The sequence below is a fragment of the Enoplosus armatus genome, chromosome 6 (assembly GCF_043641665.1).
Source record: "Enoplosus armatus isolate fEnoArm2 chromosome 6, fEnoArm2.hap1, whole genome shotgun sequence".
NCBI classification, from domain to species: domain Eukaryota; kingdom Metazoa; phylum Chordata; class Actinopteri; order Centrarchiformes; family Enoplosidae; genus Enoplosus; species Enoplosus armatus.
The window spans coordinates 5,241,231-5,253,273 of NC_092185.1; the positions used below are offsets into that span (position 1 = coordinate 5,241,231).

At 41.2% G+C, this 12,043-nt stretch overlaps 2 protein-coding genes across 3 annotated transcripts in view; one reads left to right on the forward strand and one right to left on the reverse strand.

The window, feature by feature from the left end:
• Positions 1-6,106, forward strand: part of lsp1a (lymphocyte specific protein 1 a) — a 37,416-nt gene extending 31,310 nt beyond the window's left edge. For both annotated transcript variants that reach the window (XM_070907305.1, XM_070907306.1), the window contains exon 13: positions 5,281-6,106. In XM_070907305.1, the coding sequence (XP_070763406.1) occupies positions 5,281-5,300 (20 nt within the window). In that variant the 3' untranslated portion in view covers positions 5,301-6,106. The remainder of the gene's footprint in view (positions 1-5,280) is intronic.
• On the reverse strand, positions 1,067-4,648 carry prr33 (proline rich 33). The gene has a single exon (XM_070908084.1). It carries the CDS (start codon positions 4,646-4,648, stop codon positions 1,367-1,369), a length of 3,282 nt encoding a protein of 1,093 aa, XP_070764185.1. The 3' UTR covers positions 1,067-1,366.
• Positions 6,107-12,043: the final 5,937 nt, after the last annotated feature.

Consider the following 12,043-nt stretch of genomic DNA (forward strand, 5'->3'; position numbering starts at 1 on the left):
CACTGCCTGTTCACTGTATAGTGTGAATTTTATTCACTATATAGTGTCCACAATGGAAGAAAAAAGTAGTGTCTAGGTACACTACTTTCACTACTAACAGCCCCACAATGCAACATGCTTTTTATAGATGAGAAAATATATAATTGTGCAACTCTACATGCAAAATGACAATGATTGAAGTGTCAGAAATCTCAATTTACTGCTCACTATTAAGTAAACTACTGAGTGCCGATTATATGAAAGTAATAAATGAGCGAATGAGTGGATGAATTAGCTCTTGGATTTCATCTGAAACACATCCAGCGTAGACAGTGTTTTAGACTTTATGAAGTTTGCTAATATGAGGAGTCTGACATATTTTAAGTACTTTTCTCTTGTTATTATATCCGAACCAATCACAGGGGAGGAGATGGAGATGAAAAGAGGCACATTGTATAAAAGGCACTGAGGAAGATTTTGCAAATATTCCTTACATTCATTTATTTATCTTGCAATTGCTCTTCACTATTTCACAATAAATGAAGCAGTAAATAAAGTTAACATTTTTTCTGCCTAATCTCCCTCCCATCCTATCAAACTGTCTTTTTGTGCCCAACTGACATCCGATTGGTGCATTTCTTTCATTGATCTGCCGGTGCATCACGTCCTGCCACATCCTGTTCGGATTTGTAAAATTAAGATGCTCTTAAAATGTTGTTTCATTGTGACTATAAAGAAAGTTCAATCACAAAACATAACCATCTACAGCCTAAAAAAAAATCATGTTATACTCTACATACACATCCATTAACTAGTGAGAGGTCTTACCCTGAGGCAAGTAGCACCATTTTGAATAAAACTGGACATTTGAATGATCATTAAAGAGAAACACAAATGATTTGTCTTAAAATCATTTTTTTACAATTTCAATTTTTACATTTTAATGTCTATATTTTAATAAAATATATGTATCACTTATTCACTAGAAGTCCGTAACACAACAATCTATATTTATTGTGAACATGTGTGAAAGGAATAAATGAGAAGCTCTGAAATTACTTAAAACATAAACGCTTTAATCTGATGTGACGTCTGAATGACTTTAAGACAAATGTAGCTCTCTCCTTCCAGCGAATCCACAAATACAAACATTTAGCATCCAGACAACCAGTCACACAAATGCAACACAAAGCATTTGTCAAGTATAAATTTCAGGCCGAGTTTTCTACAACACTGCCACAAACTACATTTGTTTAACACAGAGACAAAGATTTCAGACCTGTACATTATTTCTGTTGCTAAGATTTCTGCACCTGTACATTAAACACATAACTTTTTTTCTTTACATTTTCATCTTGGCAATTTATATTATATATATTATATTAGCTTAAGTAGCAGTGAACCCCCTCGCTGTTCTATTAAAGTCTTTTGGTTCCTCATCTTTACCTTTCCGCCCAATCAGACCCATTTCAAAAACAGTTGAAATTTTCGTCACTGGCCTCGATGCCGCCTCTTTAAGCCTTTTAGCGTCAAACTTTGGACTAAAAAGCAGCACAGGCAGCCGGTGCGCAAATGAAGGGATGTCTTTCAGCCCGTCCTTTATGTCTTCGTCCTTCTCACTTTTGTTTATCTCGATCTGGTGCATGATGTTCTCTTTAGTGGAAAACATTTGGAAGAGGACAGCATTCCACATCTTTGTTGCCTTGGGAGCGTCTTTGGTTTGGTTCTCGTCCTGAGTGCCAGGCTTATCGTTGGCCTTCTCGTCTGCCTTTTCCCCCTCAGTCTGGTCCTGCTCAGCGGCCTCCTTCTGAGATCCTGTCTCTGGAAATTTGGGCTCCTCCTGCTCCACCACCATGTGCTTCTTGAGTCGTGACCAACCGCTCAATTTAGATTTCACTCCCTTTGGCTTTTGTATGACTTTAAGAAGGGGCTCGGCTGCTGGGAGGGATTCATTGTCTTCCTTTTTCTCAGATGCAGATTTAACTGCTGATTCTGCTTTCTTATTTTTTGCTTTGTCTTCACTTCCTGTTGACTCAGCACCTGATGTCTTCACAGACAGAGTAGGCACTGCAGTGCTTGGCTTTGAGCTTTCGGCTTGAGTCTTGGTGGCAGCTACAGGTTTTGTTGGCTCTTTTTTATCTGAGATGCCAACTTTTGTCTGAGTTCCTGATTTCTGCTCGGCAGTCTGAACTTTATCTTTGCCTAAAAGTTTTCTTACTGCCTTCAGAGGATCCTGCTCGTCACCTTTGGGCAGAGGATGTTTGGCTTCAGGAGTTTTTGTCCTTGGTTTGGCGACTTCTTGAGCTGGTGTTTCCACCTTGTGTTTCTCAGGAGGTTTCCCCTCTTCTGTTGGAGGTTTAGCCTTTGGCATTTCTTGAATCGTTGTTTTTTCTTGTTTTGCTGCAACCTGACTGGACACAGTACTTGTCTCTTGTGTTAATGTTGTCTCTGAGGTGTCAGATGCTTGGGAAACAATAATAATAGGGACTGAGGGGGTGGCGACAACCTTCTCATCTCTCAGATGGGTTTTATCTACGTCTTTGGGGGTGTCTTTTACTTTAAAGACCTCGGCCATAGATTGTCCCTTCACAGATGGTTCAGGGCTAGATGTTTTACATTCTGCTGATTCCTCTTTAGTAGCTTTAACCTCCTCCTCAGTTGGCGTCTTAAAACTGGAGATACCATACGCTGGAGAGAAAGTTCTGATTCCGCCATAAGCAGCATATTCAGCCGGTGTCAATCCACGGTAGGCAGACTTTGACTTTTGAGCTACTTGGGTTGGGGTTTTAGGTCTCTGAAGGGCTACAGGTGATACAACAGAAGGTGATGTCCCATATGTAGGTGTTTTTGGTCTTTTATAGCCAGGTGATGTGGTCATAAGTCGGGATGCCACATATGTTGGAGTCTTAGGCCTCTGATAGCCATAAGAAGTCACTACTGGAGTTGTTGGCTCAGATGTAGGAGTTTTAAGTATTTGGGAGGCAGCTGGAGCAGTTGTCAGATCAGGCTCTGATTTTGACTTTCTAATACTTTGTTGGATTGGTTTAGCAGCAATTGTCATGTCTGAATTAATGTCCCCGTTCAGTATTGTTTCAGTAGACTTAAGCTCAGTAATCTTCACACTTTGGGAAGCTGATGAACTACTTGCAGCAGAAACTGTTTGGGGCGTTCTTGACCTCTCTGGCTCTACTGTGATCGGCGACACTGCAAACAAGAGAGGATTGGGTCTTGAGATTTCAAAGACAGGTGTTGTAGCCCGAGTCATATGGTATGCCGGGGTTTTAGGCCGTCCTGCTGAAGTTCTTAATGTTTGGAACTCATAAGTTGGTGTTTTAACTCTGATTTCAGCTGTTGGAGTGGCTCTTTTGATTTCAGCTGTTGGAGTGGCCCTTTTGATTTCATATGTTGGAGTGGGCCTTTTGATTTCAGCTGTTGGAGTGGCCCTTTTGATTTCAGATGTTGGAGTGGCCCTTTTGATTTCATATGTTGGAGTGGGCCTTTTGATTTCAGATGTTGGAGTGGCCCTTTTGATTTCAGATGTTGGAGTAGCTCCTTTTATTTCTGCTGTTGGAGTAGCTCTTTTGATTTCAGCTGTTGGAGTGGCTCTTTTGATTTCAGCTGTTGGAGTGGCTCTTTTGATTTCAGATGTAGGAGTTAAGATTGTATTTATCTCTGCTGTTGGTGTAGTGTCTCTTTTAGTTTCTGATGTCGGTGTTTTTACCTGGGGATCTGTGCCCAATAAAGGTGGCTGAGCCGTCTGTGTTGTACCTCTTCTGACCTCAGATGCTGGAGTCAAATCTTCTTTGGTTTCTGTTGGTGTTTTGCTTTGAGGTACTGTGCTGCCAATAGCAGTTAATCCAGCTGAGTCATACACTGGTGGGGTCCTGGATGTCTCGTAGAACGATGTGCTTGCTGTGTACATCCTAATTTGAGGGACTTCAAACATCGGCTTGGGCGATCTCGAAGGTTCGGTTGCTATGAATGTTGGACGTGGACTTTTGGATTTTACGAGCGGAGTCAACACAGTGAGAGGACGAATCAAAGCTTGACCCCCTGTTGATGGATAAGGAGTCAGACCTGGACTGGCATGAGTTTCAGCAAATGTGCTAAAAGCTGGCTTTTTTACCTCAGCAGCTGGTACTGTTGCCTCAGGCACAGAAAAAGCTGGCAGAGATATTTTGGGTACCGCCCGCTGGACAACTGGCCCTGGAGCTGGTGAGACTCCAGAAAGGTGGGCCGGTGCTGAATATGAGGCAACTGTGGTAACATGCTGCGAGTAAGAGATCGACGGGATTCCCACCGTCTGAGGTGAGAACCTTGCTGCTCTGCCATAAGCTGCACGCTGCGGGTAGGGGGATGCAACATGTTGATATAGCGGCCTGACAGTGAACCGTGGAGGCGGCTGGATGCTGTAAGGTGTCTCTGGAGTTCGGGGAGGTGTGGAGTGGTCACTGTGCTCGAGGTCAGGACTTGCTTCGTTCACAGGGGAAAGGCTGGAGCGGAAAAGCGCGGCGGGTTGAGATGCTTGAGCGGAGGCCTTTTTCTTGGCAGTTCTCTTGAGGAGTTTCTGAAGCCGAACGTTGTCCTTTCCGGGCTTGGGCAGCAGGGGTGGGGGGTACTGCTGGGAAAGCAGGCCCGGCTGGGAGACAGCACTGTAAGCGACAGCCATGAGCGCTTCAGCACCCTGTGGAGAAAAAATCAAAAACTCAGATCAATCAAAGCATTTGTAAAGTATAGTAAGTTCTGGCCGAATTCTCGGACTAACTGAGACTCTGGACCTGTTGTAAATATATTTTGCAACTTTTTTTTTTTACATTTTTGTCTTCGCATGTCACATTAGACATGATAGACATTAATTTAATTAGCAGTGAATCCCGTTCTTGTTTTATTCAAATAATTTGGTTCCTCATCTTCATTTTTATATTCAGTTAAATTCATTTTGAAATCAGTTCTAAAAGGTTTTCAAATAATGTGAGCTTTGCTAAACAAGAAGGCAAAAATTAAAAATTCCAACCAATAAAATCATCACAATTATTAAAATTCTACCATCTCTTCTCCCATTGGGAGATGTCCCATTGGTTTACATTAAACCAAGGGTTACAACAGGAAATGCATCAATACTCAATTTCATTGGACCTTTCAAAAGGCCTAAAAAGTCTCAAATTTAAGTTGATGAAATCCTTATGAACTCTGTTGTTAGTTCAACCTAAAACTTTCCAAAATGAATAAAGGTAATTAAATAGCGATTCAGAGCACTTTATAATTATATATTTAACATTTTCTTTTTGGTGTCTTTTGCAGATGTATATCATGATTACTGAGGAGGTGTCGTCTCTGCAGGTGGTTTTCACCTTGATCTCACAAAAACATCTGCTGGCTATGAAGACATCAAACAGAAGCAGCAGCTACAGACTCAATATTTCATTTATATCCAATAAATCACTTTTTCTGACTCTCTCAGTTGGACAAGTACAAGCCAACAGCTCAAGCCGATCAAGATTTGATCATCAAATGTCTATACTTGTTCAATTCCCTCTTTGCCCTCTTTCTGACATTCTGTTTCTATTATTATGTATATATCTGACTGTGAGCTTCAGTGTTTCTGTATTCTCTTCACTACAGTGTTTAGGTGAATCATTCCTAATGTCTGGTTGATCCTTGTGTGACGGTGTATGGGGAAACTTAAAAGTCTTTTGAATAGAGGAAGTTTTACATTTTACAATCATGTAGAATTTATGGATCACACTATGTTGTGATGTCGGTTCTGCACTTAAACTTTGGCTAAAGAACAATCTGAAACAGTTGAGGAGGAGGGACATACTTTGTCAACAACTGTACAAGTTTCAGAGTTCATACTGATGATAATAATAACACTGAAAATATGAAAACTGAGTTCATCTCTTGGCTCTTGTTGCAGCTATGTAGCCAAAATTACATTCATTTGGTATCTGTTGCATCTCAACAACCTTTATCACGTAGACACCTGATCTATACAACCAAATTCTATTTCCTGTGTATGTTTTTATCGACTCCGTCTCTGCACTACTGCATGTTTCATCTTTGACATCTATTAACTGAGATTTCTGATTGTATGTGTTTATAACCCCCTTTTCTTAAATAAATTAAAATAATTTTCTACTTTTGCAGTGCCCTCCATTTTATTTAATTGTTGTTTTTATTCATTCTTAAATTATCAAACTACTACAACCTAAACACATTATATGCTTTTATATCTGAAATGTTCAGTATTGTTGTCTAAAGCAAGATACCTCAACAACTGCTGGCTAAATGTCCATGAAATCATCTGTGGAGATTCATAGTCGCTCGATGATGATTACTAATGATTTTGGTGACCACTTGAACTTTCCTGGCCAACATCAGGTCAAAATTTTCTTTTGTTACACAAGAAATATCAAACAGAAATTTCATGATTACATTCCTGCTCAACAGAGGATGAACCCTGTTGATTTTAATGACTCTATGACCTTTTACCCAGTGCCACCAGCAGGACAAGCCTTATATTTTCGCTCTACTGGTAAAACTTTAAGAATAGATACATCTTTATTTATTTCGCAGGATGTGAAGAGTTTGAATAGCTTAACAAGTTGAGTAGTGAAAATATTAAGATTTCTGTTTTGCTGAGTGAAAACCCTTTTATAATACAGACTGCTTTGTTTTTAGCCTGATGTGGCTGAAATTTTATAAAAGTTATAATAATTTTATATGTATAAGTGCTTTACATAAGAAGTTAAAACCAAAAGTTTACAGATCAGAGCGGAATAAACTATAAAGATTTAAATAAAATGAAATTTAACGAATGAAATTAAAAAAACAAACTAATGCAGTAGAAGTACAGAATAAAAACTAATTAGGAAAATGCGAATATAAAATAATGTATTTTTAGCATAGATATTATTTTTTCCATTGAAGTCTGAAGGAAGGTTTTCATCAGCCCCAAGAAATATTGTGAAATGTTCTCCTACAGAGGAGCCTGTACTCCTTCAACTGAGGTGCAAACATTAAAATTTGGGTATTTTGGGTTTAAGAGGTTTTCATGCAGTTTTAAAACGTGTCCTAAACTCCACACACAGATGTATTGAGGATGACTCATCATGTTTGTGTGAGTGCTGTTTATAAAAGCCAGAGATCAGTGCTGCAAGCTGGAAAACCAACAGGAGAATCAAGCTGAACTCTTCCTGGATGATGTTACCGCCTCACAGCTGATCCTGGAAGCTTTCGCTTGGCCTAATTTTAGTTTGAAGGCAGAGAGGACGCCAGCCAATCCCCTGCTTCCCTTTTTTAAGACTCCTGGCTTTTTACAGGCTGCATCACTTTCCCGAAAACAATAAATCAGAGTGCTGTGATGCAGATCAGATGGAGCCTCTGCAGCTTCAGCTGCCTCCAGGGCATCAGAAACAAACTCCCTGTAACAGGAGTGCTGTAGAAGACAAGCCTCTAAACACTGATAGCAAATCTTGGCATCAACTACAGATGGACAAAGTGTATTCTTTTGAGTGCAGTCTCTCCCTGGAGGTCATACTAGTAATGTTTTCATGTCGGCAGCTTTTCATGTCTTTAAGGCTGCTGTGGTCAACAGTTTCAAAGTTTAGCTCTGAGGTTTTTGCCCCATGTCCTTCAACAGCGCCTGGGTCAGAGGTTAAATTATGATACATGCGCAAAATTAATATAATAATGGCAGTTTAATTTTGGGTGATAATGTCCAACAAATGGTAAGAAAATCAACTTGTGACCTTAAAATTATGCAGAATTCAATTTGTCTTTTCCGTATAGCACAACTTAAAGCCGGATCGAAAAGGTAGGATCGAGCCCTGTAGAAGCCTTAATTTTCATCACCCACACATAAAAAATATAACAGTACAAACAACATGCTGCTGTTCTTTGAAAATGATCCATACTTTGGGGAGCTGGAATATGATCAGAACCTTTCATGGCAATCTTCCTGTTTTTATTTTGAAACGTTTCTTGTGTGCTAGTTGAGACTTTGCGCTGATGATGGTGCTAGAGGAAAGGTAGGAGGGCAACAAAATCATTAGGATTCATCCTCTGGGGACCATGAACATAGACAGCAAATCAGGCCAGTGGTTGTTCATATTTCTTGCATACACACGGAAGATTTGTCCAGATGGTGGCACTAGAGGAAAAATCAACAGAATTCATCTGGCTAATATTTGGTGAGATATCTCTATCCTCTCCATCCTTTACCTCAAATTAACGTGAGATATTACCTTATACTTGTGTGAGTTATACATACATGTAATTGATCTGCCAATCAGGATATAAATATTTGACCAGAGAGGAACTTGTAGGTCTTCGTATCTGTGAGGTTCCAGTTTACAGGCTGAGCTTTATTTTCACAGCTGAAGCGCAGCTTTGTCACGTCAGGATTCTCTCACGTATCTTCCCACATAAATACACACAAAGATGTGTATATATATCTGCTGAAGAGTGAAAGTGAATTCAGAGCATCTGACCTCATGACATCACAGCCCAATGACATTGGATAGGGCCTCAGAAATATATTGTCACTGAGAACACCCAATCACACGAGAGGACAAGAATTAAACATATCGGGGTGGATAAATTAGTTTGGAGAAATTTGGTTGAACTGTTCTGTTGTTCTGTTATTTTTATTTTGAACCCCCAAAAAGGCTCTTTCTTTGAAGATAACACTGCACAACGTAACATTGGTGCAATCAATTTGAACTTAATAGTCAGATAAGTTGAGACTATCCAGAAGGTTCGGGTTGCAAATGAAGGATCCCTGACATCATGCAGTCTGTACAAAAACAACTGCTTAATATCCTCAGTTTACTATGTGTGTCACCTCAGTGAAATGTAGGCCAGAGCTGGTTGTGTTTTAAAGCCCACCCCCCACCTCCCTCCCTGAACCTGCTGCCTGCTTGACACATGAGAGCTCACTCCTCCTTTTAAGGCTCTGGTAGGCTTGGTATTTGGAGCGCCTTCAGGATGCAAGTTCAAAAGAGGAAAGGGTAATAATAGCCGTGTAATAAAAACCAAGCTGGGCCACAATAGCCTCCTTAAGTAAATGAATCCACCCCAAAAAGTCATTTACCTCCAGTGAAGTTATGAGGCTTCACACACGAACAGCAAACAGTGTGTTTAGATGGAAAAAGAAGGAACATACCAGGTAAAGACTTGTTGCTGATGTTCAAAGCGCTCCAGGCAGGTTCCCCTTGATAGAACAGCAGAGAACATTGAGTCAAGTTCAATGTAAAATATCAAACTTAGCTTTATTCCCAACAATTACAGGAAGATTGTAACTCAAAGCTAAAATATGATCATTCAGTCATGCCTCATTGCAGCCAGGACAGATAAATGACAGGGCAGAGTGTGTTTTGAAGTAGTAACAATGCAAGGCTAACACTTAGCTCAGCCCTGCAGGTGCTGTAATGTTGCACTGAGGACAAGAAGAAACACCCTGAGCTCTCCAAACATGTCTGATCTCTGGCTGCAGAGGTGGGGGGTTCTGCGTTTGACAGCAGCTGCCTCCCCAACACTGCTCCCCAACACTGCTAACTTCCCTGTCCTCAATCTGGAGAATAAAAGGTGTAATTATGGCGTGTTTACCTGTGCGACTGCTGCTCGGGGGGCGGCCGGCCGGCTGCTGCCTGCTTGTCCCAGCCCGGAGTGTCAGAGCGGCAGGTTCATGTTGAGCCCAATTCGACCCCCCTTCCTACAAATGGAAGGAACAGACGCCATGGCAGTCCAAAAATAAATCCTAAGCCTTGTGAGCTGCTCAGAGTGACAGCAGCGTCGTCGTGACAGCAGTGCGAGGCGAAGCGAGATGCACGGACAGGCCACAAGACCTTAGGTTTCACCACCTCAGGGCTCTAAAAGTGAGGTCCGAGGGCCACTCAGGGGTCCTTCAAGGATGTACTAGGGATCCGGCAGGGGGCTCCACAGTGTGCTCAGAAAACTCATTCATAATTTCACATGATTTGAAATCTGTAGAAAGAATCCTAACTCACTGGTTCTTGATTAGGGGTTTTGGAGGGGGTTCTAATCACCATACAGGTTGTAAACACCCTGGAAAGGTTTTAGAGTTGCTTGTCAGCAATACAGGGGCTCATGATGGTGGTAAGGGGTCCTTCAAGGACTTCCAGGGATATTTGAGTGGGTTCTAAGCATTCTTGGTGGAAGGGTCTTATTGAGGGGAACTTGTGGGAGTTTGTGCTTAAGTCCTATCTGAAGTTCCAGAGGGAGTGGCAGGCATCACTGATGTGGTTCTAGAGCTGGGATAAGTCTGGCAGCTATTTCAGTCGCCATTGTCCTCCCCTTCCACTAACTGCACATTGCTGTTTTCAAAGTCCAAGGCTTTAACGGGTCCAGCGAGCTCCTCCAGAATGAAAGTATAGGTAGGCTTCACCTCTAGGACACTGATGATCAAGTGATGAAACAGTAAAAGTTCACAGTCTACATACAAATGTGGCATTTTGGGGTTTTAACTATTTTAATGCCAGGGGTTGCCATGTTCCACCAAAACAAGTTCCCCCCAGACACTATTTTGTAACAGCACCGTCACTGCACCCTGGGCATAGCACCACCCAAGACGATTGTGATTGGTTTAACTAAATACAAAAAGCACAGTTACACAACTGTAATTAAACACAAATTGAATTGATATGGTCTGTCTTGATGACATGAATACTCGCAAATATTTAAGATCTGAATCTTTCCCATCTCTACCATCCATCCCATATGACCTGAACGCAGCATTAGGCTCCCTGAAGTACTCTTACAGTTTTTGAACCGACTACATGGGTTTCATAAAACTCCCCAGAAACTATCCGTATTTGAGCTGAGTATATGACACCCAGGGATCCAAGATCCAGGAATCTTTGTGAGATGTTGTAAGGGCATCAGGGGATTAAAGGGCTTCTTAAGGATCGAGGAATGGCTTTATGGGGTTTTTAGGTTGTTGTTCCAGAAGTCATTGAGAGAGTTCCAGGGCATCCTTAAGGAGGTTTATTTGACCCTTGTAAGAGGAACCTTAGGGTGCTGTTGGTGTACATGTATTTATAGTATTGATGTATTGAGGGGGTTCCTGAATTATTTTAACAACACTTTAGGTCCTTGTAGGGGGGTATGTGGTCCTTGAGATGTTTCAGCACTCATAAAAAGGGTTTTAGGGATCCTTCATGGGGTTACAAAGATCTTGGGGGTTCCTAAAGGTCCTTTATTGATAATATCTCCTGTTCTTAGATGGGGTTTTCAGTATTTCTGGAGGTCCAGAGAGGCCTTTACATGTGTTTTTTTTTGTGAGGTTTCAGGAGAGCTTTTAGGAGAGCTTTCAGGAACCCTTTAGTGAGCTTCAGGTGTCTGCAAAAGGATTTTAGGGGTCATTCATGAGGTTTAAATGGTGTCATAACAGGTTCTAATGGTTTCTGATGGCATAACAGTCTTGGACAGGATTGTTCTTAATTGGGTTCTAACTGTATTTGAGAAGGTGTGAGGATCCTTGATGGGGGGGTTCAAAAGATTGTAGTTTCCTTTGTGGGGAATTTCTTTGTGCAGTCTTGGACCTTATTGTATAATCCCAATAAGACTATGCACACGTCAGCTCAACAGGAGGTCCTTGGCCTGAGGTTCGTCTATTTGTGTTTCTGTGACATGAAAACATTTGACACTCCCACATGTGGGTTACCAGGAGTCTATGTTCTTTATTCTGTCATTGTAGCACCCCCTGGAGGAAATTAGAAGATCATTCAGGACCCCTGAGACAGTTGAGACTGAAACCCATATCACAGATCCAGCTTATAAATCAAGCTGAAGGGTTTGCTGAATGATTCATGCTGCAGCTTGTTTAGACTTACAGCTAAACTGAAAGACATTAGTAACAGATCAAAATGATCCTGCAGACTTCTTAAAGACAGGTAGTTGATTTCTGAAAGAAAATTACACTGGAAACACAGCCCTAGACTCACGCACATCACTTATTTTCAGCCAGATAACTAAATGTAGCTCAATCCAATACAACTTGACTTAAATCAAACTTTGTGTAGTATCTCAGTAGTCACCAATC